General features: G+C 47.8%; 1 protein-coding gene across 1 annotated transcript in view; it reads right to left on the bottom strand.

The window, feature by feature from the left end:
• KCNJ10 (potassium voltage-gated channel subfamily J member 10) overlaps window positions 1,134-27,441 on the bottom strand; it is a 36,251-nt gene continuing 9,943 nt past the window's right edge. Inside the window, exon 2 of the mRNA XM_005677234.3 lies at window positions 1,134-6,230. Within this exon, the coding sequence (XP_005677291.1) occupies window positions 5,091-6,230 (1,140 nt within the window). The 3' untranslated portion in view covers window positions 1,134-5,090. The remainder of the gene's footprint in view (window positions 6,231-27,441) is intronic.

Consider the following 27,441-nt stretch of genomic DNA (forward strand, 5'->3'; position numbering starts at 1 on the left):
GTCAGATGTGCTCTAACCACACCTCTTAGATTGATACCATCCCTTGCCTAGTGCCCATCCTTGGGGAACGTTTCCCACAGAGATCTCACTGTTTAGAATATACTGTTAATGGTGTATCTGGCCCTAGTGTATGCTACATTTATTTTATCTTTTTTTTCTTCACAGGTTGACAAGTTTCTTCAAATGTTATAGGTCTGTATATTTCATATATAAGATATATGAAAACCTGTTTTATGTGTGCATGCATGAAATCACTTCAGTTGTGTCTGACTCTTTGTGACCCTGTGGACCATAGCCCACCAGACTGCTCTGTCCATGGGATTCTCCAGAAAAAAATACTGGAGTGAGTTGCCATGCCCTCCTCCAGGGGATCTTCCCAACCCCAGGGATCAAATCAGTCTCCTACGTCCCCTGCACTGGAGGCGGGTTCTTTACTTCTAGTACCACCTGGGAAGCCCCATGTCCCATGACTCATCCCTAAAACCTAGTGTTTCCCAAATGTTGTAGATAAGTATTGATTGATGATGGTAAGAGACCCAGTCTTCTCCCTCTGTCCTTCCTTTTCTGGGGAACAAGAGTCAGTAACCATGGGGGTCTGTTTTTTCAATTCAGGACTGGATATTAACAACCAAGCCTTTTTCAGGCTATTGATAGATAAGCATAGAAGAGAAACCCACTTCTTTGAGAATTGGGGCAAGAAATACCTAATGATTAAATGCATAGGCATATAGAGCCTTGAGGACATATAAGGAACTACTCCATAGTAGCGTGGGAGGGAAGTTGCATTCGTGATCACTGGCTAAAAGGGGCAATGCCTGGTTTCCACAGCAACTTGACTTTCCTGGATTAAGCTGAGACAGTTTTCAGATTTCTCATTCTTAACTTTTTTGTAATCCTTTTAAAACTGAGTGTAAAAGGTATTTGCTAGAGGGTCCTAAAGTTAATGAGGGGAGGTGTGGGAAAGGAGTTGGGGGACTGATGATAACACTGAAGGAGAAAGACCTGACCATGTTGTCAGCGGCTCCTCTAGCACAGCCCGGTTCCACCCTCCTTTCCCAAAGGAAGGCCAGTGAGTTTAGGCCTTAATAACAGGATTGGTTTTGAGTTCTAAAAGAAGCTGGAGCGAAGAACAGAGATTTAGCCATTTTATTAAGTAACTTGTTCTGAACAGACAAAAATAAACAACAACAAAAAAAACAACCCCACATATTTTTCCTAGGTACGTTTGACCTGGTTTAGTCTTTAATGCAGTGAATGGAAAAACCATCCCTAGATATTTCTGCTTTCAATAGAGTTGGCCATGACTGCGCCCAGGCTAACTTTACAGCAAAGATAGTGTGTTGTTATGTTACAAATAAGCTAGGTTAACTAGCAAGGGTAAAGGACCAGGGTAGCAGCCTTGGGAGGGGGCAGTGTCCTTGACTAGTAGCAGTAGTATAACCGGCTTCTTTTCTCTGCTCAGGTCTCAGAGAGAAATCCCTGATGGTCTTACTAGCTGACGCTGGGTTAGGGGGTTAGGCGGGTAGGCGGGTAATGAGGTAAAGCACAGAGTGGGGATTTCAGAAGCCTCTCCTATCAAAGCTAAAGCACCATGCCCTGCCCCATGCCCAGGTGCTGGAATTGGGACTCTTCCAGCACAGAAGGCATTCTCTTTGGGCTGCTTGCAGCCACACAGAAAGCTGGGCCTCTGCCTTGAGAATATCTTGGGTCCAGCAGCTCTTTAGTCCTGGCATTTAGATTCTAGGCTTGAGGCTTCCCTTTAGTACCTCTGACACACCAAAGTGCTCAGCTTCTCAGTTTAATAGCCATCACCTCCTGGGGCTGGAGCTGCAGTTGCCCCACCCCATGACAGCAGGGAAATAGAGAGGGGAATAGGATTCTTAAGTCCCACAGGGACAGGACATTGGGTGTGCAAGCACGCTGGCTACGTGGTAGGCCGTCCTAGATTTCCATGGATGGAGTGTCTCCCCTCCTCCTGGTCCTGTCAGCAGCACAGGGTTTATCAGAAGCCTCAGTGGACACCTCTTTATTCTGAAGAGCAACTTCCACCCCTCCCTTTCCCATCATCAAACCTGAAAGCCTTTGTCAGGCTTTGCATGTTGACATCAGGATCACTGGCTGTAAGTTCTGGGAACCTGGGAGTCCTACCTCCCAAACGAGAGCAGGATACCTGCCCCCATGCTGAGCTCTCTGAATACTTTCTTTCTGTACACTCTGTATATTTGGTCCTATGTACATCTATATTACATCTCTCTCTATATATGTGTGTGTGTGTATGTATATATATATATATATTATCTCTGTTTCTTTCTTAGATAAACCTTTCATTTATTTATCATAGCTTAATTCCCCGAGCCTCCAGCTACTTCTTGTCTGCTAGCCCAAGTAAGACTCAAGGGTTTCATCGATTTCACTAGGTCCCCCCAGTACCACCCTTTCTCATCTTTGCACCCTGAGTATCCTCCCATATGAGTCATGTTGCCCATCCTCTGAAATCTCCTCCCTTAAGATCTGTGCCCAGTGCTCTCCGGACAGTCCAGGTCCATCGTTGGTGTGGTCAGGGATCCCATTGCTCACCAGACCTCGCTGCTTCTAAAGCTTGCCTGATAGCCGGAAAGATGATTTCAGCTCAGAAGAGATGGGGGCTTTAGGCTAGAAAACCACTTAGGGTTGAGGGCAAGGGAGTGTTGTTCTCTGATGGGGCTTATAAGCCAGGTTGTATCAAAAGGATGGTATGATTTAAAGTGCAATTTAGAGCAAAGTCAGGGATTGTGCAGGAGAATGAAAAAGGGTAAGTCAGAAAGTGTTCATTTTGTTATCCAAGAATCTGAGGAGTCTGGAGGCTTGGAATAGACAGCGAGGGAATGGGAAGAGCATTTCTCTCAGGAGGGAAGCAACTGTGCAGAAGAAACTAGATGGAGGATAATTTGCAAATAGATAAGAAGATACACACATATACACACACAACGCAATGCTCTTTGCCCTTACACATTGAAAGAAATCAGGTGAGTCAAACATTGAATAAAGGGTAGAGCCCAGAAGGTGACTCTTTGCCTTGTTTTCTGTCTCAGATTTTCAAGTTGTTCTGGTTCTTGTTTGCTTGAGACCTAGGGAGTAACAGCGGGGTTTACAGTAAGTGGAGAATGAAGGGTTAGTTGAGTTCAAGGAGAGATCAATATAAGAGGATCTTGGGCAGTTGTAGTAAATGATAACCATGGGTCCACTCTCCAGATTTTGTGGATTTCTCTGTAAGGCTTATCTTTACACAGATGCAAATACACATTCTGTATAAGTGTGTAACTTATAACGATTGTGTGTGTGTGTGTGTGTGTGTGCGCGCATGTGTGTGTGCATTAGTTGCTATAGCCCACCAGGCTCCTCTGTCCATGGGATTCTTCAGGCAGGAATACTAGAGTGGGTTGTCAGTTCCTTCTCTAGCTCTTCCTGACCCAGGGATCAAACCTGGGTCTCCCAGATTGCAGGCAGATTCTTTACCATCTAGGCCACCAGGGAAACCCATAATAATTGGCTGGTCTACCTTAAATAATCTGCCACTTGATTCATACATTGACTCTATGCGAACCCATCTGGGGTGGGGGAGAGTGTTCCTTGGTACCTAAATGAGAACAGGGAGCATTCTTGGGATTTGGAGCTTTAGAGAAAGTTCTGGCATCCATACACCCTTCATGACCTCATACCACAGTCCCCATCAGGGAACAAGGAACGGCCTGAGTCTGATCTTGTAAAATATGCCTTTTAACTTGCCTGAAACTGGCTTCATGGCAGAGGAGAGACGAGAGAAGACTGATACTCGTTTTATAATGTCTTGGGAATGGCTGAGGGAGACCATAGTTCTTTGAACAGGAGGTGTAATTTCCTCCCCTCCCAGCACTGCCTAACAGAATAGCTGGCACTTTTCAGAAGGGCACTGGGAGGGGTAACAGTGAATAGTGTCTACCAGCCACAGAGTTCTGCCTCTGCTGAAACCTTAAAGCCATGCCGATTCCCAGAAGCTGTATACAGCAGTCTGGAAATCTGAGAATGTACTCCTCGCATTTGGTGGGTTGGTTTAACTTTCCTGCGACTCTGTGCCCTGTGAGTCTAGTTTTAGTCAAGCATCAGTGTTAAGAGAGGAAGGCCGTTGCATTTTCCATCCCTTCCTTCAGAGCTGGGGTTAAGAGGAGAGTGGGCTAGGAAGGAAAGAATCAGGGAAGCCAGGGGCAGAGTAATCAGGAACACTATTTCCAGACCTTTCTCTGGGGCCTGGGCATTGGACTTTTTATAGGGGAATGAATTGGGGAGGGTCATCACTTTATGGGACACAGGGAAACAGGGCTACCTGGAGGACAGGTTCAAGGTTTGAAACAGTAGCTCTGCGTTAGTCACCTCACAGTGAAGAATTCAGTATTCAGGCTGGGTACAGGTGTGGTGGTTGTGTCTTTATGCTTTATATTCCTTGGGAGTAGAGGACATCTGTGTAGGAGCTGGGTATCCAAAGAGAGAGTCCAGTTTAGAAACTAGAAAGGAGAACAGTGGGGACCAAGATCCTAGGTTAGAGTCAGGAGTTGCCAACAGAAAGTAAACTACACCATGAAAAACCCTGGCTTCTCTCCACAGGTTTCGGTGGGGAAACATTATTCTGCAGACTATATTTCTGAGGGCATATACCCCATCAGAGAGAGTCTTGCCTTAGGTAACATGGTAAGTGGGAAGATAGAGAGGGAGGGGGCTCCAGCCTCAAAGTATCAGACATTGGTGGTAGTGGGAGGTGGGGGGGAGTCTATTCATCCAGCCACATGGTCCTTCTAATGGGAGTCTCCAAGCATGGCTGAGGCCTTCTAAGCCACTTCAGCCTAATCTTCCCTCTCCTTCCCGCATCCTGGCTTAAGGGAGTTGTGCATCTTGGGCCCAAAGTGGGGTGAGGTGAAGGGAGAAAAACGTGGACTCCAGGTGGCCTCTGGGTTAAAGAAGAAGAAGTGGAGAAGGATGTTCCTGGGGCTCCCCAGTAAGCCTGGGTAACAAACATCCCTCACCCAGGAGCCACAAGAAGAAGAGAAACCAGAGGGATGGGGAGGTGGGACTGCAAGCCGTCAGACATTGCTGATGCGCACGCTAACAGCACTGCCCTCCTTCTCAGCCTGCTCCCTTAATGACTCCTCCAATTTGAGCTTTTCGGGGTCTCCATAGCGTACAGTGCTGTCACGGAGGCCGCTTGGAGAGGCTACTTTCACCACTTGGTCAAAAAGGCTGAAGTCTGCTATGTATTTGCCGCTGGCTGACAGCGAGATGGCAGGTATGAACTCATAGCCCCAAAGGATCTCCTCCGGCAGGTAGGAAGTGCGCACCTGGCAGGTGGCACTGGTGGACTCCACTGTCCCACTTAGGATAAGCACCAGCTCGAAGTCGCCCTCACCACTGCGGAGGGGGAGGTCTTTCAAGGGACTGGTCTCATCTACCACGTGGTAGAAAGTAAGGGGGAGGATGAGGAAGGGGCTGTCAGAGGCCGTATCCACTTGGAAAGTCACATTGACCTGGTTGAGGCGGATGTTCTCCCCCTCCTTGGTCTGGTGGGTCTGAAGCAGTTTGCCTGTCACCTGGCAGCCAATGAGGAGGCTCTTCCGCATGTTGGCCACTCGGATCATAAGGCAGGGCTTCCCATTGTGGGCGGCTACGACTGCGTGCTGGCTGAAACGGATGGTCTCCGCCCGCTTCTTGGGCCGGGCAATCTTTGCCAGGAAGGTACCTGTGATGAAGATTTCCAGGATGGTGGTGAGCACCAGCTGGGCAATAAGAAGCACAATGGCCAGTGGGCACTCCTCACTGATGTAGCGGAAGCCATAGCCAATGGTGGTCTGGGACTCGAGGGAGAAGAGGAAGGCCCCGGTGAGCGTGTGCACCTGGACCACGCAGGGGGTGTGGTTGGCCGGGGGCCCCAGCTCCAGCAGGTCCCCATGGGCCACGGCCACCAGATACCACACCACACCAAAGAGGAACCAGGTGCCTGCGAAGGTGGCGGAGAAGAGCAGGAGCTTGTAGCGCCACTGCATGTCAATGAAGGTGGTCCACAGGTCCTTGAGGTAGAGGAAGCGCTTGTCAGCGATGTGCTCCATTCTCACGTTGCTTCGGCCATCTTTAGTGAGGACTCTCCTCCTCCGGATCCCTGGGCCCATTAGGGGCCGGCTTTCCGTCTGAGTGGTCTGGCTGTAATACACCTTGGCAACCGAAGTCATCTGCAGAGAGCAAGACAGCATAATGAGAGTTACTGCTGAAATCCAGCCAACTCCCAGCCACCCCCTTCCCAACGGGAAGGAAGAAGTATTCATTTCAGTGCCACTGATCTGTGTTCTCTTATTAGCAAATGTTTACTGAGCACTTGCAACATGCCAGGCCCTGTAGTGCAAGATGCTGGAAAGTCAAAAATGAATCTGACAGCTGACAGCAACCTTGCTCTCCAAGAATTCACAGCCTAGTGAGAAAGATACTTGTTCAGCAAAGCAAACAATTGCAATGAAGTCTGATATTTTTAATTATTAGGAAAAGCAGAGAAGAAAAAGTAATACGTTCCCAGTTCCTTGAAGGTGGCAGTGGGACTAAAGAGGGCTCTGCTGGTCTCCTTTCACCACAAAACTGGTTCTGTGAAGATCCCTAATTCTGAAATAGGATCCCTCCCTACCGTCTTGAATGACACTGGCAAGGAATACTATCCTGTTGTTATCCTTCCAAGTCAGTCCCCCTGAACACACATATGCCCTTAATTTCTCCATTCTGTCCTCAACCTCCACATCAGTGCTCACTGGTGATACTAAGATACTCTTGTAGCTGAGAAGATAGCAGAAACTACCCATTCTTCTACCCCTCAAGATGTTCTCTAAGCACCCAGCCCATTTCACTATTTATTATTGTCATTATCATTATTATCATCATCTTTTTTCATTATCTAGGTTGGGGTCTGGAGTGGTGTCAGAAAGAGCATAGACAGAACTGAGTAAAAGAAAACAAGCAATGGTGTAGGAAAAACATCAAACTGAAGCCTCCTGGCAGCACTGGGCCATTTTCCCAAGGACTGGGAGAGATGCCAGATTGTAGTGGCAAAATTGTCTTGACTGAGTGAAGTAGAGAGTGGGGAGAGTATATTAGCTTGTGCCTATGTGTGCTCAAGTTCAGATTCAGGAATGCTCTTTGTCCTGATAGTAGAAAGTGGGACAAGTCTCTGAAATAGGAGACAACTCATTTAATACAAGGTGCTTGGCACCTCTGCCCAAGGAATAACTTGTTTTTTTCCTGCAGAGAAAGAATTATAATAAATTGAGCCCTTGGACTTGAGATCTGCCAGCCAGACCTTCTGGGAAGGAGCAGGTGATCTCTGGGGAGTTTGTTTCTTCTTGGAGAACACGGAGAGGCTCATCACATTCTCCATTCTCAGAAGTCTGTCCCATTGCATTTTATCTTTCTGCACATTGCCCCTTAGCCTGTGTTTCCATGGCCTTATTGCTAGAAAACTCTAAATTATCTAGGTCCATTCATATATTCACCCGGTCAGTCAGTTCAGTTGCTCCATTGTGTCCAACTCTGCGACCCCATGGACTACAGCACACCAGGCTTCCCTGTCCATTACCAAACTCGAGTTTGAGTCAGTGATGCCATCCAACCATTTCATCCTCTGTCATCCCCTTGTCCTCCTACTTTCAGTCTTTCCCAGCATCAGAGTCTTTTCCAATGAGTCAGTTCTTTGCATCAGGTGGCCAAAGCATTGGAACTTCACCCAAGTAGACACAAAATTGGAGATCACCAACAGACAAGAATCCAAGAATATTCAGAGACAATCGGCAGCGCATTTTACACTGCCCACTTGGAACTCATCCACATGAGACTCCTCAGCCAGACATGGCTATTTTGGAGAAGGAGACCCTATAATTCTGAAGTTTGAAAAAATCTTACTTAGGGCCCAAGTAAAGCCCCACTCAGTACTCAGTAGTAATATTAATAAAAGAAACAATCACCAGAAAACTTGCCTCTGTGTGCCATTCACAGTTTACGTGTTAGCATGCTTCTCATTTGACCCTGAAACTCTTGAAAGAAGTGAAACTTCTATAGAAATTTTGAAGAACAGGGGAATCTAAAACAGGCATGCTAGAAAGTTGTGGATGAGTGAGCATGATTTTAATTTTCAAAAAGAAAATGTAAGTGCATTTCACAAATTACAAAGAGGGAGACCATAGACAAGACTCTAGAATGGAACGTTAAGATAGTGAATACTTGGACAGGGTTGGGGAAAGGCAGTTATTAGTAGGACCCAGCATGGCGTTACTAAGAACAAGTCAAATGACACTAACCTGATTTTCTTCTTTGACAAGGTTACTAATTTGGCACATCAGAGAAATGCAATAGAGAAAGTGCATCTAAGCAAGATTTTTTTTTTATAAGATCTCTCATTATGTCCTTGGGGATAGAGACAAATGAACAAAATGCGTCTCTAATTGGTGGCTTAAAAATAAAAAATCAGTGTTACTGGTGAGTGGATCATGAGAGCCTGAAATAAGCTTTCTAATGATGTGCCAGAGAGCTTTATCTTTGGTCTTGCCCTCAGTCAATGTTCTTAAGACTAATTTTACTCAAAAATATAGAACACATGGCCATCGATTATGCAGATGACACAGAGCTGGGACAGATCAAAAAGAAGTCAGATGAGTGGGCCAAATATAACAAAAAGGATAAACATTGGATTACATATTTGGGTCTAAAAATTACCTGAGCAAGTTCTGCAATTGGAAAGATGTGATTTCATAAGCAGAACCATGAAAGTAAATGTAAGCATTTTAGCAGAAAGTAATCCAATGTGAGTTACTTATGTGTTTTGGTTGCCAAAAAAGCAGTGCAATTTTAAGTTCCTTGAGTTGAACTAAAGTATCTAAGGATTCAGTTGAGTCTGCTCTGTTCATCTCACACCTGCAGTACTGAGTCTAAAGGAACAATTAGGACGTGAGGGTCTTCGGAACCAAATCACGTGAGAAGTGGTTGAAGGTAATGGAGAAGTTTACTTGAATGCACTGCCATGTGAACAGAAGTTTGAATTTGAGCTCCAAGAAGAACAATCGGGACAACTGAGTTTAAACCATCAAGAAAAAGATTCCAGATTGATATGAAGAACACTGTAACAAATGTAAAAAGAGCATGTCAAAAGGTAGAGAGTACCCTGTCCCTGGAAGTGTTCAATGCCGGGTAGGATGAGAATTTTACAGAGATTCTATAGAGGAGACTAGAGCTTTGGATGGGAGATTTAAAGACTGTCTTTAAGTTTCTGACTACATTCATAGAAGATCAAGATGCCTGCCTCCTCCCCGTCTCTATCCCCTCACTTTATACCCTGACACCCAGAGATCCTGCACTGAAGTCCTAACTTTGTGCTGAGGAGAGACGCTGTCTGGGGAAATGGAAGCTCTTGGGGCTCAAGGAAAGTCTTGCTTATCGTTCCCAACGTAATAGCCTATGATTATATGTCATTTGGGGGCTTCCCTAGTGGCTTAGTTGGTAAATAATCCGCCTGCATTGTGGGAGACCTGGGTTCGATCTCTGGGTTGGGAAGATCCCCTGGAGAAGGGAAAGGCTACCCACTCCAGTATTCTGGCCTAAAGAATTCCAAGGACTGTATAGTGCACAGGGTTGCAAAGAGTCAGACACAACTGAATAACTTTCACTTTACTTCACTTCATATATCATTTTACAGTTTATGAGACATATAATTTGACCCCCACACCATGAGGTAAGTAGGAAACGCATCATTAAAAACTAAGGTTCAGAGACGTTTACTCCAAGTGGATTTGGAGCCAGAACCCGTCTTATGGCTCCAGGACTTTTAAATTATAGCAGCTGCTTCCGTATATCCCAAGTTCATTCTCACCATCTCGTTCTCAGGAGGCACCTCTGTAGTCTCCTGTATAGAGAAGCACAGCCGAGACAGAGAAGACGGGGCCCAGAGCTTCTAGAGGCCAGTGTTAAGGCTACAGTTTCTTGGGCAGTGGAGGTTTTGGCTACTGGCTAGTGGTGACTGCCGCCTCCAACTGTGGGCCTGCTGCTGCCAGCCTTTGTATCTGCCTGCTCCAGCTGTTATATGCTGCTCCCAGCTATTGCGCTACCTCCCACCGCCAGGCAGCTTTGTTCTCCACAGTAGTGAGAATCAGAAGCCTATAAACAAATCTGCTACACTCCACCCCCAGGGCTGGCTGGGCCCCGAGAAGGGGGCAGCATGGAGTTCTGGAAATGATTTGTTGCTGCCCCACCTGAAACATACATAACTATCTCCTCTAGAGGGTGCTGTTTCCCCAGACCAGTCCCAGCCAGATACCAGGGACAGTAGCTGAAGAATTCTGAAAACAAAAGCAGCCTCTCAGCAATCAGACACAATCACCTTCTTTCTACTCCAAAAATTAAGCTAATGAGTCCCTAAAACAAAGGCCAGTCACACCTACAGTGCTGTCCGGCACGTTCCCTTAGCAAACAGCTCTCCCTCCTGATTCACACCTGCAGATGGATCTAAGCTTTATTTTTTTATCTAAGAGCTCATGAGTCATTTACCCTCTAGAATGGATTTATCAGAGCCTTTCTTGAGTACCAGATTGCTCTGCAGTATGCACACTCCTCCTGTGATTAAAACTGATTCCTGGCTCCCCACTGCTCTGAGCACAACATTCAAGGCTCTTCGTGATCTGGTCCTTGCCTCCTCCTTGGCTTTGGTCTGGCCACATTTCTACTCATATCCTAGACTCCAGCTCCATAAAGCCCCTCACTCTACCTTTACCTCTGGATCTGCTTTTGCTCTGCCCCGCTCCTTGCCCACCAGGATGATGACCTTCAGCTTATCTTTCAAAATTCACTCAAGTGTTATTTGCACCCTTGGAAGCCTGCCTGACCATTGAAGAAAGAGTTCATCTCCACCCCCCCACCCCCCACCCCCGCCTCCAGCAAGAGTTTACTAAGCATAGTTTGTACACATTCCTATTTTCAAACATCATGGTGTTTTGCAACGGTTTGTTTACAATTGTTTGCCATCTGTGAGTTCTGAATTTAAGGCCACAGACTGTGCACATCACCTGTTTCACTAGTACTGAGTGCAGTTTGTTAAAGTCTGAGTAAAAGGAAGACTAGAACCCTGATTTGGACAAACAGAGGCCAGGTCTACCTCACAAGGACCCAAGTTTACACGTGCACAGATGTTTACAAATTCTTTTTTCAAAAGGTGGGATAGAGCAAGCCCCAGGCACAGTTCCCAGCTCCCTCTGCAGTTCCCTTTCCAAGACGATGAAGGAGGAGAATATGCCTATACACAGCTGCGGGCATTGGGGCGGATTTTGCCAAACGGCATGACCAGAAAGGATGCTTCGGCCCCCTCCCTGAGGCAGTGGAGGAGGGGCAGGTTAGAGCTGTGTGCCTGTCAGGCTGGAAGTGGGGTGGGCAGGGAAGCAGCCCTGAGCAAAGAGCTTTATCTGTCCTCTCTGGCAAGAGCAAGCCAAATGAAGAAGCTTTGGGATACGAATCCTAAATGCATCCATTTCCACGTGTGAATGAATTCTCTTCTACTTCTGCCCCTCTTTCGTTTCCTAAATAGTTAACAGTGCCAGGACTTCCCTGGTGGTCCAGTGGTTAAGACTTCATGCTCCAGTAAAGGAAACCCTCAGAATGGGAGAAAATCATTGCAGATGAAACAACTGACAAAGGATTAATCTCCAAAATATACAAGCAGCTTATGTAGCTCAATACCAGGAAAACAAACAACCAAAAAAAAAAAAAAAAATGGGTGGAAGACCTAAACAGACATTTCTCCAAAGTAGACATACAGATGGCTAACAAACACATGAAAAGATGCTCAACATCACTCATTATTAGAGAGATGCAAATACGAGCTACAATAAGGTATCACCTCATGCCAATCAGAATGGCCATCATTTAAAAATCTACAAACAAATGCTGGAGAGGATGTGGAGGAAAGGAAACCTTCTTGCATGGTTGGTGGGAAAGTAAATTGATATGGCCGCTAAGGAACAACATGAAGATTCCTTAAAAAAAAAAAAAAGGAATGGAACTACCATATGACCCAGCAATCCCTCTACTGGCCATATATCCTATGGAAATCGTAGCTGAATGGGGTACGTGTATCCCAATGTTCGCTGCACACTTTTTTACAGTAGCTAGGACATGGAAGCAGCCTAGATGTCAATCAACAGATGAATGAATACAGAAATTGTGGTACATATATACAACGGAATGTTACTCAGCTTTTAAAAAGTATGCATTTGAGTCAGTCCTAATAGGTGGATGAACCTATAGCCTATTGTACAGACTGAAGTAAGTCAGAAAGACAAATACTGTATATTAAGCATATATATGGAATCTATAAAGATGGTACTGATGGACCTATTTGCAGGGCATCAGTGGAGATGCAGATATAGGGACCAGACTTGTGGACACGGTGTGGGAGAGAGAGGATGAGACGAATTGAGAGAGTAGCATGGAAACACACATTACCACATGTAAACTAGATACCCAGTGGGAATTGGCTGTGTGACACAGGGAGCTCAACCCAGTGCTCCATGACAATCGAGAAGGGCTGGCTGCAGAGGGAGCTGGCAGGGAGGTCCAGAGGGAGAGGACGTATGTATACTTGTGGCTGACTCATGTTGATGTATGGCAGAAACCAGCACAATATTGTAAAGCAAATACCTTGCAATGAAAAATTTTTTTAAAAAGACTCTGTACTCCCAATGTAAGTGGCACAGGTTTGATCCCTGGTCAGGGAATTAAGATCCTGCATGAATGGTGCAGCCAAATATTCTTTAAATAGTTAACAGTGCCATGACCTCCAAGTTAACTGCATTGAAAATGTTTGATAACATCTCAAACTCTGCTCCCTCCTCATCCCAATATTCATCAGGCGCCACACGCTGTGGATTTGTTACTTATGTCTCTTCCCCCTCATTTCATTGTCTGAGTTCAGGTCCTTAATACCTTTTGGCTGAATCATCAACCTCCTACTCATCGCCTGTCTCTACTCTTTCTCTCCCCAAATGCTTCCTACACTGCTGCTGGATCGCTCTTCCTAAGCTGCGCCTCTGATCACGAACCAGTGCACCCGCATCAGTACTTCACATAGCACGTCTGCTCTCATGGCATTCCTGTGAGGTATGGAGGTTACCGTCCTTACTTTATGAATGAGGAAACTGAAGCTAAGGGAGAGGATGTGATCGGTAAATCGAGGTCTTTGGCCTCCCGAACCTTTCTGCCTCCAAACTCCATTTGTCATTGTCCTGTAACTATCTCAGATCCTTCCCCAGCTCAATGCCTTCTACTCTTGGTGTAGGTTTGACAGATGATGTGTCCACTATGTATCAGAGAGAGGCCACACTCAGTCTGGAGCATTAGCAGAGTCTGCTTCTGTACCTTCTTTCCAGCCTTATTTCCTGCCTCTTCTGTCCTTGGCAAACTTCAGACAAACCAGCAGTCCCCTGCTCCCTATTGCACAAACCCAGGTTTTCCTGCCTTCAAAGGACTGTCCATGCTCTTGTATCTTTCTGCTCTCCCTTTCTCCTTGTCTTCGTATAGCCAAGATACCTTTCAGAGCCCATTTCAAATGATTCCTCTTCCATGAGGACTTCTCTGACCCCCACAGCCTTACGTAAAGCCTCTGAAAAAAAATATATATATGTGTGTATTTTTATATTCCATCTATATCTTCTATTGCACATCTACTTGGTATAACATGTATCTTCTACTTCCAAGAAGCTTATTGAAATAAGGATCCAGGTACAGCACATTTCGATTAGCCTGACATATGATTAACACAATGTTTGACACACAGTAGGTACTCAAGAAGTAGTTTCATTCAGTTCAGTCACTCAGTCGTGTCCGACTCTTTGTGACCCCATGAATCACAGCACACCAGGCCTCCCTGTCCATCACCAACTCCCGGAGTTCACTCAAATTCATGTCCATTGAGTCGGTGATGCCATCCAGCCATCTCATCCTCTGTCATCCCCTTCTCCTCCTGCCCCCAATCCCTCCCATCATCAGGGTCTTCTCCAATGAGTCAACTCTTCACATGACGTGGCCAAAATATTGGAGTTTCAGCATCAGTCCCTCCAATGAACACCCGGAACTGATCTCCTTTAGGATGGACTGGTTGGATCTCCTTGCAGGCCAAGGGACTCTCAAGAGTCTTCTCCAACACCACAGTTCAAAGCATCAATTCTTCAGTGCTCAGCTTTCTTCACAGTCCAACTCTCACATCCATACATGACTACTGGAAAAACCATAGCCTTGACTAGACAGATCTTTGTTGGCAAAGTAATATCTCTGCTTTTCAATATGCTATCTAGGTTGGTCATAACTTTCCTTCCAAGGAGTAAGCGTCTTTTAATTTCATGGCTGCAATCACCATCTACATTGATTTTGGAGCCCCCCAAAAATAAATTCTGACACTGTTTCCACTGTTTCCCCATCTATCTGCCATGAAGTAATGGGACCAGATGCCATGATCTTATTTTTCTGAATGTTGAGCTTTAAGCCAACTTTTCCACTCTCCTCTTTCACTTTCATCAAGAGGCTTTTTAGCTCCTCTTCACTTTCTGCCATAACGGTGGTGCCATCTGCGTATCCGAGGTTATTGATATTTTTCCTGGCAATCTTGATTCCAACTTGTGCTTCTTCCAGCCCAGCATTTCTCATGATGTACTCTGCATATAAATTAAATAATCAGGGTGACAATATACAGCCTTGATGTACTCCTTCCTATTTGGAACCAGTCTGTTGTTCCATGTCCAGTTCTAACTGTTGCTTCCTGACCTGCATATAGGTTTCTCAAGAGGCAGGTCAGGTGGTCTGGTATTCCCATCTCTTTCAGAATTTTCCACAGTTTATTGTGATCCACATAGTCAAAGGCTTTGGCACAGTCAATAAAACAGAAATAGATGTTTTTCTGGAACTCTCTTGATTTTTTGATGATCTAGCGGATGTTGGCAATTTGATCTCTGGTTCCTCTGCCTTTTCTAAATCCAGCTTGACCATCTGAAAGTTCACGATTCACATACTGCTGAAGCCTGGCTTGGAGAATTTTGAGCATTGCTTTACTAGCATGTGAGATGAGTGCAATTGTGCCGTAGTTTGAGCCTTCTTTGGCATTGCCTTTCTTAGGGATTGGAATGAAAAGTGACCTTTTCCAGTCCTGTGGCCACTGCTGAATTTCCCAAATTTGCTGGCATATTGAGTGCAGCACTTTCACAGCATCATCTTTCAGGATTTGAAATAGCTCAACTGGAATTCCATCACCTCCACTCGCTTTGTTCATAGTGATGCCTTCTAAGGCCCACTTGACTTCACATTCCAGGATGTCTGGCTCTAGGTGAGTGATCACACCATCATGATTATCTGGGTTGTGAAGATCTTTTTTGTACAGTTCTTCTGTGTATTCTTGCCACCTTTTCTTAATATCTTCTGCTTCTGTTAGGTCCATACCATTTCTGTCCTTTATTAAGCCCATCTTTACATGAAATATTCCCTTGGTATCTCTAATTTTCTTGAAGAGATCGCTAGTCTTTCCCATTCTGTCCATACCATTTCTGTCATTTATTAAGCCCATCTTTATATGAAATGTTCCCTTGGTATCTCTAATTTTCTTGAAGAGATCTCTAGTCTTTCCCATCCTGTTGTTTTCCTCTATTTCTTTGCATTGATCGCTGAGGAAGTCTTTCTTATCTCTCCTTGCTATTCTTTGGAACTCTGCATTCAGATGCTTATATCTTTCCTTTTCTCCTTTGCTTTTTGCATCTCTTCTTTTCACAGCTATTTGTAAGGCCTCCTCAGACAGCCGTTTTGCTTTTTTGCATTTCTTTTCCATGGGGATGGTCTTGATCCCTGTCTCCTGTACAATGTCACGAACCTCTGTCCATAGTTCATCAGGCACTCTGTCTATCAGATCTAGTCCCTTAAATCTATTTCTCACTTCCACTGTATAATCATAAGGGATTTGATTTAGGTCATACCTGAATGGTCTAGTGGTTTTCACCACTTTCTTCAATTTAAGTCTGAATTCGGCAATAAGGAGTTCATGATCTGAGCTACAGTCAGCTCCCGGTCTCATTTTTCCTGACTGTATAGAGCTTCTCCATTTTTGGCTGCAAAGAATACAATCAATCTGATTTCGGTGTTGACCATCTAGTGATGTCCATGTGTAGAGTCTTCTTTATCAAGAAGTAGTTTATGAGTGAATAAATGAGGAGGAGGGTACTCCCAAGTCACTCCAGCCACAGGGGCCAATGTAAGCATATTGAGAATCCTCCTCCATGAGGACTGAGGGCATATGGAAGCTCTTGGCCTGGGGACAACAGATAGAACTTCACTCTGGTTCAGGATCTCTCTTCTTCTGGGGCCTTCCCACTCCCCATTCTCGTTTGTATCTTCTTTTGATTTTTTCTTATGATGATTTTTCTCTTTCCTATATCCACTGAAATGCCAGTAACTAATTATCAGCACTATTAGATAGGCAAACAAACCAAACGTCCTCATCTGTAATGATGCACCCGCTGCATAGGCATATTTATGCAGTCTCAGGTGTGTGTTCGTGCATTTATACAATGAACATTTACTAGGTGCCAGATTCTGAACAGGACACTGAAATTATGGAGGTAAGTTGGATATAGACTCTAGCCTTGAGGACCTTACAATCAAAGGAGGCAACCACAAAGCAGGCAAGCTGTGATAAGTGCCACGGGGTGGGGGGAAGATCCCTGAAGTCCTGGGGGACTTTGCAAAGGGAAAGGTGACATCTAGCTCAAGGTGACGGGGCTGGAAAGACAACCAATATGTATTGATGGAGCACCTATTAAGTGCTAGGCACTGGGCTAAGTTGTGGGGGATATTTTAATGTTATGCAAGTGCTATTATCCTAATTTTTTTTACCGGGAAACATAATCAGTAAGTAACAAGCAAGAGTTGAGATTTTTCTCCACACCTGACTGTTTCACCCAGGGGAGATTATGTTAGAGAAAGGTGGCACTGGGACTGAGCCTGAAGGCAAGATTTGGACCCTTAGAGATTGGAGTTTTGGGGTGGGGTCAAAGAGAAGGCCCCTCAGGGAAGGGAGCAGTAGGAACAAAAAGTATAGCGTTGAGGCAATCCAGGGCCAGCAGGGGAGAGGAGCCAGTCATTTTGGGAGAAGCGTTGAGAGCACATGAGACTTAATGGGACAAATGGGAAAACAACGATGGGCTCTGATCCCATAACACCCTCCTGCCTTGGGGTCAGCTTCATGGACTTAAAGGTTGGGCTGTTAGAATGAGGGGCAAGAGCCACATGGCCTGGGTATGGAGCCCAGCGCCTCCCACAGGGATCAGATGCAGGGACGTGGTCCCCTCCCTGTAGTGCACACCCACTCAGAGCCCCCCAGGGGAGTCTTCTTCAGGGAAACAGAAGGAGAGAGAATGAGGGCCACTATCATTTCCTGAATGCCTCCTTTAGGCCAGCACATCACATTTCATCCTCGCAGCAATTTGGGAACAGAGTTTTGTTTTTTTCTTTTTTTTTTTTAAGGGTTTTTTTTGTTTTTTTTTTTGATGTGGACCATTTTTAAAGTCTTTATTGAATTTGTAACAATATTGCTTCTGTTTTATGTCTTGGTTTTTTGGCCACAAAGCATGTAGAATCTAAACTCCCCAACCAGGGATCAAACACACACTGCCTGAGTTGGAAGGCGAAATCTTAACCACTGGACTGCCCAGGATGTCCCAGGCAGAATTTCCATTCTTCAGTTCCTTATGGAACTGGGGTTCAAGGAGCCCCAGTATATAAGTAGCAGAGCTGAGATTAGTATCTAGTTCCGGCTGCATTACAAAGTTCTCTCCACTATAGCTTCAGGTTAATATTACAGTGACCTTGCCTTTGCTGAGCAGATTTCACACTCAACAACCAGAGAAGATGGGCACCTGGAGCAGGATGGCGGCTCGCAGGAGCCAGCCAGGTGTGAAGAATGCGCAGCAATCACCCAGGGTGCGTCTGAGGGTTGGTGGTCATGCTCTCTGTTGTGTGACCGCTCCGCCCTAGTGTTCCTTCTAGGTTCGCGTGACAGGTCTTTATCCTCCCCATTCCTTCCCTTGCACTCTGCTCCCAACTCTCTTCTCATCTCTTCTATCATCTGCACTGCCCTGCTCATATTTCATACTGGCTGTTTCACCAAAATGTGTCTCCCCTTATCTGTCCTCCTTTTCACTTTCCTCTCTGTCTTTTCACTCCCCCTACATCTGTCTGGCCCATCCCTTCTTCTCTTCCACCTTTCTTCTGCCTCCTGTCTTGCAACCTGGACATGTGATTTTGGAAGATGGTGATATGGAGGAATACTGTGTGTGTGTGTGAGTCGCTCAGTCGTGTCCCACTCTTTGCCACCCCATGGACTATAGCCCACCAGGCTTCTCTGTCCATGGGATTCTCCAGGCAAGAGTACTGGAGTGGTTAGCCATTCCCTTAACCAGGGGATCTTCCTGACCCAGAGATCAAACCCAGGTCTCCTGCATTGCAGGTGGATTCTTTACTGTCTGAGCCACCAGGGAAGCCCGAAGGAATACTGTGCTGTCCATCAAATCACAGCTCTGACCTCCAAAATCTGTCACACTATATCCCCACCCACATCCGCAAGCCAAGGTGCCCATGTTAGTAGAGGCATTCTAAGCCCCACAAACTCCCGTTCACCCTGTTTCTTCCCTCCAGAGATGGCTTCTTGATGCAGGGATTTGGAAGTGGGGTCAGAAAGGGAGGCAGTTTCTAGGAAGATAGGAAGAGTTCCCACTATCCAATTATTCTACATTTGAAGGTACAGGAATACCTGAACCAATCACAGTGGGGTATAGATAAGTGAATGGGGGGCTAGAAACAGGAAGTCATAGTGCCAGCTCACTCTGTCCCAACAACTGCCCATCATGCTCAGGTGCTGTGTGCTGGGAGAGCCCTGTACACAAACAGTGGGGTTGTGAGCATGATCGGGCTCAGAGCTGGGGGCTGGGGGGGGTCTCCAAGCCCATACACATCTTAGACAGCTGAGTTAGGTGTGTGTCTGAGCCTATGTCCTGGAGACGGAGCCAGGGTATCAGGAACTCATAGGTAGGCAGTGGGCTGGACTGGGAATAAGAGCTTTCAGTACCTGCCTCAACTCTGCCTCTGACTAACAGTGATCTTGAGTAAGTATTTAAACTTCTTCGGCCATTATTTCCTTAATTGTGGAAAAAAGGGCATCAGATTACCTCCATACTTCTCAAACTAGGGTGCCAGGAGGTGCTCAAAGCCACAGGGTTAAATTTAAAATACCTTCCTAAGATATCAATTTCACTCAAGGATTCTGAGGGGAAATCTTATTTTACCATTAAACATAGTTAATATTACAGTTAAGTGTTAGTCACTCAGTCGTGTCCAACTCTCCAACCCATCGACTTTAGTCCGCCAGCCTCCTCTGTCCATGGGATTCTCCAGGCAAGAATACCGGAGAAGGTCCCTTCTCCAGGGGATTTTCCCAACCCAGGGATCGAAGCCAGGTCTCCTGAATTACAGGCAGATTCTTTACTGTCTGAGCCACCAGGGAAGCCCCAGTATTCAACAAATGATGTAAAACGGAGTGAAAATTTTATGGAATTTAAAAGACAAAACAGATTTCAAGGATATCCAGGGTGTGGGAGCTTATGACCCACCCCTGTATCTTCTGGGATAAAATTCCTTCTGCCTTTTAGAACCTGTTGCTGGGTCAATTTGGGATGCACTGTGCTTGAGAGTTATCAAGGTCACGTCCTGCTTTAAAAGTCCATGTCTAGCCTGAGCCCCTCCCCGTGCAGATGGGTCCCATCCCTCCCACTGGCCTTGGTGGAGACAGGAGACTACTACTTAGCCTCCTCTCACCAACCGTATTATCTCTGTTTTGGATACCAGCTCCAACTTGAATAGTGACCTTGGAGGCCTCCAGGAGGAGATCAGCTGCACAGTGGGGACTGAAAAGAAGCATTTCTAGGCTTCCAAGTGTTCCAAATGCGAGTGAGGGGAAGAGAAGAGAAAGGAGACGGTGTCAAGGAAGGCCTGGAAGAAAAGCACTGCAGGATTATGTAAGCCCTCGAGGTTGGGAGAGGAATGGAGCTGGGTTTGGGGTTCTTTTGAAAGTTGACATCTTTGTTCATTTATCTTCCTCCTGTCCTGCCCCAAAGAAAATAAACAAATAGAAACCCAGCCAGATGCACACAAATCTTGAGGTGGGGAAAAAAGGGCCGTGTGTGTGTCCGGGGCCTGCCTTGCCAGCTGAGTCACCGCAGGCTCTGCCTCCCACCCTCCTGTCTCCTTCCCCTTCCCTCCCATCCTCTAGCCTCGGCCTGACACAAGGCCCTGGCCCAAGGAAGAATAGGCTTTTCTTCCCTTGTGTCAACGTTTGGAAAGTTCTCATAGTCTGATCAAAAGAAAGGATAAAAGCCTTCAAAGCATTTCCTGGGAGCCTGTGACCTCCATCTGGCCCTTCTGACCCTCTTGTGCTTTCCGGTCAGAAGAGGGAGGAACACAGGGGTGGATCCCTGTCAGATGTTCTCCTCTGTCCAGACGCCACCCCAGTCAGTGTGGGCTGATTAGGACCACAGCCCCTTCCTCCACCCCAATTCCCTGGCAGTGACTTCTGTCCCATACGAGAAGAGAGCAGCGTTCCTGCAAAGAACTACTGGGGCGGGGGGAGGGGGGTGCTTCCTCGGGGACCTCCTTCCCCCAGCTGGAGAGGGAGAAGACTTCCTGGCACGTGCAGCTGGTGACGACTGCCTCTTTGATGCACCTGCCTCCCCTTGCCCCCGGCGTACGCTCCCTCTGTGAGTTACCACCCGGCCACAGCGTCTGCCCCTGCCCATTGTGTGGGGCCGCAGGGCTGCGCATCCTGGTGCTGTGTGAGGAGCTTGGCACCATCCAGAGTTCAGCTGAGGACAAAGGACCGCCAGTGCCTCCTCAGCCCCAGCTCCAGCCATCCCGGGAGCCTCCTGGCCTGGGTCCTCACCTCAGAAGAACGTCTCAGAGATACTAACCCACCCCTCCTCACCTCGACTGAAGAACCGGGAAAAGCAGGTGCTAAGACACAGCTGAGGCGCTGAGAAGCAATAGCATTAATATAGATAATTGTCATTGTTATTCTGTTGTCTTCGGTAAGATCTGAGACACCGAAGAGGTCGCCACGGACACTGGGGGAGGTTTCAGAGGAGCTGGGCTGGCGATGACCAATGGGTTGGTTCAAGACCTCATGTTCATGTGTCAGCCTGCCCGGACTCTTTAATCAGGCACCACCTGGCCTGGGTTCCTGAGATTGTCCATAGAACCCAACTGATCCCCAGTGGTACTAGTTGAGAGGATCACCGTAGTTTGGAAGTTAGAAGTATTCTTCCAGACAGAGCCCCGCTGGGAGAGTTCACCCCCATGCCCAGCTGCACTTAGCATAGAGGGTGCTGGCAAGATTACAGATAGCTGGAGGGGCAGAAGAGAGGACTCCACAAATTCAAGCTTCACCAGGTTACCTGCCCCCCACACCCTGCCCCCTGGTCTGTGCTGAAGCTCACCTTCCCACCACCAGGGGGCAGAGCACCCCAGCCCCAGGAGCCCGCCTGTGCCCAGGGCAGCTGGAGTCTCCCCATTCAGTGCCCTAGCCGCCCTACCTCCACCCCAGCCCCTTCCTTTTACTATTAGGTTAAAGCATACAAAATTACCCATTTTTTTAAATGTCAGCAATCTCAAGTGGTCCACGCCATTAATATTTAATAACAATAAAAACAAGAGAACCAGTCTCCTTCAAACTACCAGGGTCTGCGTTCTGCAAAGCATGTTAGAAGCAATTTCACTTGATTCTCATAGCCAGCTGGGTGGCAGCTAGAGCTCCAAGAAGCTCTCTCCAAGGTCACAGCTGAACTTCCAGTCATCACATCCAAGGGCGTTTTGTCAGCCCTTGACCCCAGCCGTCTCTCTGCATCATGTGAGACTGATGACCAGGCTGTCCGTTCTGGACACTCTCTCCTTTGACTGCCCTTTGACTCTTAACTGATCTGGAGACCTTGATTAGCTCTTAGTAGCTCTGCCACGTCTAGGCTTTGGGATTTGGGAAAAATCACTTAAACTCTGAGTTTCCTTTTCCTTTATCTGCAAAAAAAGAAGGGTCTAATGATGCCTACCTCACCAGGGTGTTGGGAGAGTTAGATAAGCACACAGATGTGCCAAGAGCACTGGGTGGGCCAGTACAGACGGTGTGGAGGGTCTCAGCATCACTCTCTGAGTTGCTCCTCCAGGCTTTCTCCTCCCTCTCTCTTTTCTTTTTTTTTTTAAATTTTTTGGCCGCACAATACAGCTTGCGGCATCTTAGTTCCCCGACCAGGGATTAAACCTGCATGCCCTGCATTGGAAGCGCAGAGTCTTAACCACTGGACCACCAGGGAAATCCCATCTCCCTGTCTCTTTACATTTGGCCCATCTCTCTTGCTGTGGCCTCTCGCTGACGCTGGATTACTGATGATTCTCAGGGATCCTCCTTGGCTCTCATCTCTAACCTCTCTGCTCTCACTTCCTCAGCTGTTTCAGCCACTCCCACGGATCTCCCCTCACCTCTGCCCCCTAGGTCCAACCCTTACAGGCTCCCTCTAACTGGAGGTAACAGTTTTACCATGTTCAGACTCACGCGCTATCCTCAAAAGGGAGTCTTCTGTGCTTCCCCTCTTGTACGCAGAATCACCCCCCCATTCAGCGCCCAAGCTGCAACCTTAGAGTCACCCTCCGTTTCTCTCTTGCCCCTCATCCAGTGGCTCACTAGGTCTTATCAATTCTGCCTTTGTGGGCTTCTCTCCGTCTCCTTTGAGGCTGCCCAAGTTCTCTTTCACCTGAAACCCTGCAGTGATCTTCTGTTTCCCTGCCCCCAGCCTCGCCTCCCTCACCTCCACCTCCTCAGCCGCAGCAGTGCCTTTCAACAACACAGTTACATCCCGTCACTCTGGCTTTCCATCCTCAGGAGTTCCACAGCTTCTGCAATAAAACCCAAACATCTAGACACAGCATTCTGAATCCTTCCCCATCTGATGCCACCCTGATTTTCACAGCCTCTCCCTCTGGTTCTTTTCCCCTTCGGGCCTCATATTCTAGCCATACAGAACTGCCATTGGCTCTTCAAATGCAGCCTGCACCCCCACTTGCATGGTCCCCAAGCTTTATCAAGCAGGCCCCTCCACCTAGAATGCCCTCTAGATGCCCTCTACATTCCAGGGACGTTTTACCACGTCATCAGTTTAGCACTCCTCTGTCCTTGAGAGATGGTGAGCTCTTTGAAGGCAGAGGCTATATCTTAGTTCTCTTTTAAGCAGGTGCCTTTGAACCTAACCTAATTGATTAGTATAGGGAAAGGACTTAGACATGAAGTCCTGGTCTGACTCCTGGCTGGGGATGCCAACCATACTGCAGGTGGGCCGCCACTTACTCCACTTCCCACCCTTCAAAGATACCACCAGTTCATTATAGTCCTTTTTTTTTTCTTACTGAGCCTGAATCTTTCTCAACATGGTGATACAGAGAGCCATTTTCCAATGCAGTTAGCCTTACACAGGAAACCTGTTTATTATCTTGGCAGGTCTGAGTCACAGCCAGAGGTCCCTATCTATTCTTTTCCACTATTTGCCATCCTGGTCTGTGCCATTTACCAGGCACGGGAACTCCAATCAATCTCTTCATCTCTCTAGGGCTCCATTTCCTCACCTAAGGAGGCAATAAAACCTTCCATTGTATGGTTGGGATTACAGAAGTTTAAGTTTGTGAAATCTCTATGGCCCTTATGTAAATATAAGGTATTATTATTAGCCTACTTTGCAGATGAAAGAAAAATATCTACCAAATTAGAAAAACCAAGGCTCCGAGAGGTAACGTAACGTGCTAACGTTTATATAATGGCAAAGCTGGACCCTCTGTTCTCCAAGCCCAGTGGATCTTTACTCGTGGTGCCTCTGCACACCTCCTCGGGCTTGACGGTGCTCCAGCTCCCGTCTTATTTTTCCTTTCTCCAGGGTAACAGTGCTTCATGAAGTAAGACTTACTATAGCCCTGGAATTGGAGGAGGCTTTCAGCCCACCTCCTTCATCCTACTTCCCTATAATTCCCAAGGCGAAGCTCCCTCCAAACCATTCACCCTACCAAACGGTAGGAAAGGTGTTCAGTGAGGGATGCCCAATAGAATCCAGTTCCTCCATTATGCCCTGCAGCCCTTTGCCCTCCTGCTCCCCCCACCCCACACCTTGATGGCTCCAGGCAGCGGGCAAGCTGTTCAAAGCCCAGGATGAGGGGTAAAGCACAGAGCTGTTTCAAAATGCATCTCTAAAGAGAGCACACTGGATTTCAGTTAAGTTCCTTATGTCTTCACCTGAAATTGCTACCTTCTCACAGGGGCAAATGAAATACCAGGCTCTACCAAAACCTATAAGGACTACAAAGTGTGGCTGGGGGAAGTCTAGATAGGAACTGAGAATTCTCCTGGTGTGCAGGCTACAGATGAGCAGGAAGTTGTCAAGAAGGGTGTGCAGATCCTTGTGATTGGCCAGGGGGTGACTGAGGCCTGGAAGGTACCCCCATTAACCGTGGAGCACCTCAGGAAACAAGGCACTGATGTGCGGGTCCAAAGGACGAAAATGCCTTGCTTACCCAAGGTGTCAGGGCGGAAGCGGTCTTCCATTCCCCCTCCTGATGGAGCCCTAAAAGAATAAATCACTAAGCAATGATCAAACAAATTTTGTTTAAAACTGTACGGAGCCCAGGATGCCAGGCCCCAGGAGATAAGGTTTCTGGGGTGGAGGCCAGGGAGCCACTGAGCTATCACCAGGTCTGCCACCAGAACCTGGGAGACCAGAGAGAGGCCAGGTTGATGGGACTGGCTCCTTAGGGTCCTGGGGCCAGTGTGACTTCCCACCTGAGAGAGAACAGGGAGACTGACTACCTCCTGGCTGAGGGGCCCCTTCTCTATCCCCTTTCTCGTCTGGGGCCTTAGACATTGTGTGGCTAGTCGGTGGAGGCTCCAAGAGGCAATGTAGGCAGCGGAGGAGGCATAAGCGTTACCCCCAGTGTTGAAGCACCCTCAGAAGCTGCCAGAGGGGGCCTTTTATCTGTTCCAGTTCTTCCAGGAAGGATCATGCAACCCTTCCCAAGCAGGAGGATCGTTTCTTTTATCTTAAATTATTTATTTATTTGGAGCTCTGGGTCTTAGCTGCAGCAGGTGGAATCTAGTTCCAGACAAAGGATGGAACCCGGGCCTCCCTGCACTGGGAGCGTGGAGTCTGAGCCACTAGACCATCAGGAAAACCCCAGGAGAATCATTTCTGAACTGCTTCCTGACCAGTGCGGTGTTCATCTTTGTAACCTCCTCAGTGCCTAGTACAGAGCTTTCGCTAAGTAGTTTTTGGCTTTAAAAGAACCCATAGGATTGATATTGTACATCTCTTTTCCCTCCCTCAGGCCCCCTTTCTGGCGTGTGACCTGCTTCATCCTTGGGAAGCCCTTCCTCCGAGTTTCCCATGACAGCGCCAGCCTTTGAACAGCGGAGGGCGCTGACTCGGTCTCCCCATCACCCTTTACTCCAGGCTGAAGACCTGTCTTCCTCTAGTTTCCCTCCGTGCTCACTCCACACTGCCCTCAGCCCACTTCCACCAACACTCTCACGCCTCTATATCATGAGGGGGCAGTGCGGCAGCCAGGGTCCACAGTGGGTACACAGGGAGCCTCAATGCCAGAAATCCAGAGTCTTCAGCAGAAAGCAATCTTTCTTTAATGGTGGGAAAGGGGAGAGGCAGAAAACTCCAGACCTGGACCCCAGACTGGGCCCAAGTCAGACGACTGGGGCCCAGAGCTCCTCCCGGGACCACCCAGGTCCTCTTGGGGAGCCCAGTGCTTCCCTGTACCCACATGACCAAAGGCAAGGGGACCAAGCTTGGGGAAAAGAGAAGTAGGAAAAGGAAGATGCAGTAGAAGTGGAGGCGCCCAGCTCTCAAGCTCCTAGGGTTACAGGCAGCACAGACTGTGCAACAAGCTGCCCTCCGCTGCCCTCTCCAGCATCAATGTTCTCGGCCCTCCACGTGCCCCTCACACACGGCCTCCGTCCTCCAGCCACACGAAGCTGTCCCCAGCGCCTGAACGGGCCATGCTTTCTCTCACCAACAGTTCTCGGCAAACAGCGGGGCCTCTTCCGTGAAGCTCCCTTCCTCTCCCCACTCTCCTAGGTCGATCTCTACCCCTCCTTCAAGCCTCAGTGTGGATGTCAGTTTCTCTGGGAAGCCCTTCTGGATGCCCACAGCCTCGTGGTGAGCTGCTGCCCCTCCTCCGTGTCCCCGTGTGCCGTGGACTTCCCTGCCCCGGTCCTTACAATGAGCCAGGCCGAGTGCTGCGTGTTCACACACTGCATCATCCTGTATCCTCCCTGGGAGCTAGGTGATGCCATTGCCCTCATATGAATGGGGGGAACCACCCTCGCCCAGCAGGACCACTAGTGAGGAGGAGGTGACTGCAAGGTGAACCCAGGCCCGCTGAAACCGAGGTCGGTGCTTTTCCTCTGACCGCCCTATCGTCATGGCGCGTCGGCACTGGGAGGCCCCCATGGTCATCTTGTCCAATCCCCTCATCCCACCGAAGGGGAAGCCAAGTCCCAAAAAAGCTGAGTAACTTTCCCACAGTCACAGAGCTGGCTTGTAGCACCAGAATCAGAGAATGACCCTGGCTTGCTTCTTCATCCCAGCCTCTCTCTTCCTACAAGATCCTGTCTTGATCCTCGGGTGCTGAAGGGCCAACCTGAGAGCATTCGCCACTGAGGTCTTCCCCTCCAACTACAGCCCCAGCCCAGGGTGTGCAGTGTGCCCCGCCCATCAGCAGGCCTCAGGAATCTAACCCAAACCCTAACCCGCCCTCCCACAACAGCAGCTGGCCCAGAGATAGACCCAGAGGAGCTGGAAGGAACAGCAGATAGGGGGCCCATTAGGAGAGGGCAGATACAATGACACTCTCTGTGGGTTTTGTGAAGCTGATCAGGAGAGTTTCTCTGAGACAGCTGGAAATCATGTGGCCCACAGGGGCTCTGAGCCCCTTTGAAACTGTCTCCTAGATGACCACCCCCCCCCCCCGCCACCTCTGTTCAATAGGAGACTTAACCAGGCCTCTCTTTCTCCTCAAGGGGAGTGGGTTGCTCACCTCTCTCCATCCTTCCCCTTTGCCTGGTAATCCCTTACACCCAGGAAGTGCTTCCCGTTAAGACAAAATCGACGTGCTGCTGCCTAAGTGATTTCCTCTTATTTTTACCCTCGATGGAGATGGAAACCCATAGGTACCCTGTGCTTCTGATGTGTATTCAGGACACTGATCCACCTTCCCTGACGCGTGTCCTCGTCACTCCCTTTCCTTCTC

The sequence above is a fragment of the Capra hircus genome, chromosome 3, assembly GCF_001704415.2.
Source record: "Capra hircus breed San Clemente chromosome 3, ASM170441v1, whole genome shotgun sequence".
Taxonomy (NCBI): Eukaryota; Metazoa; Chordata; class Mammalia; order Artiodactyla; family Bovidae; genus Capra; species Capra hircus.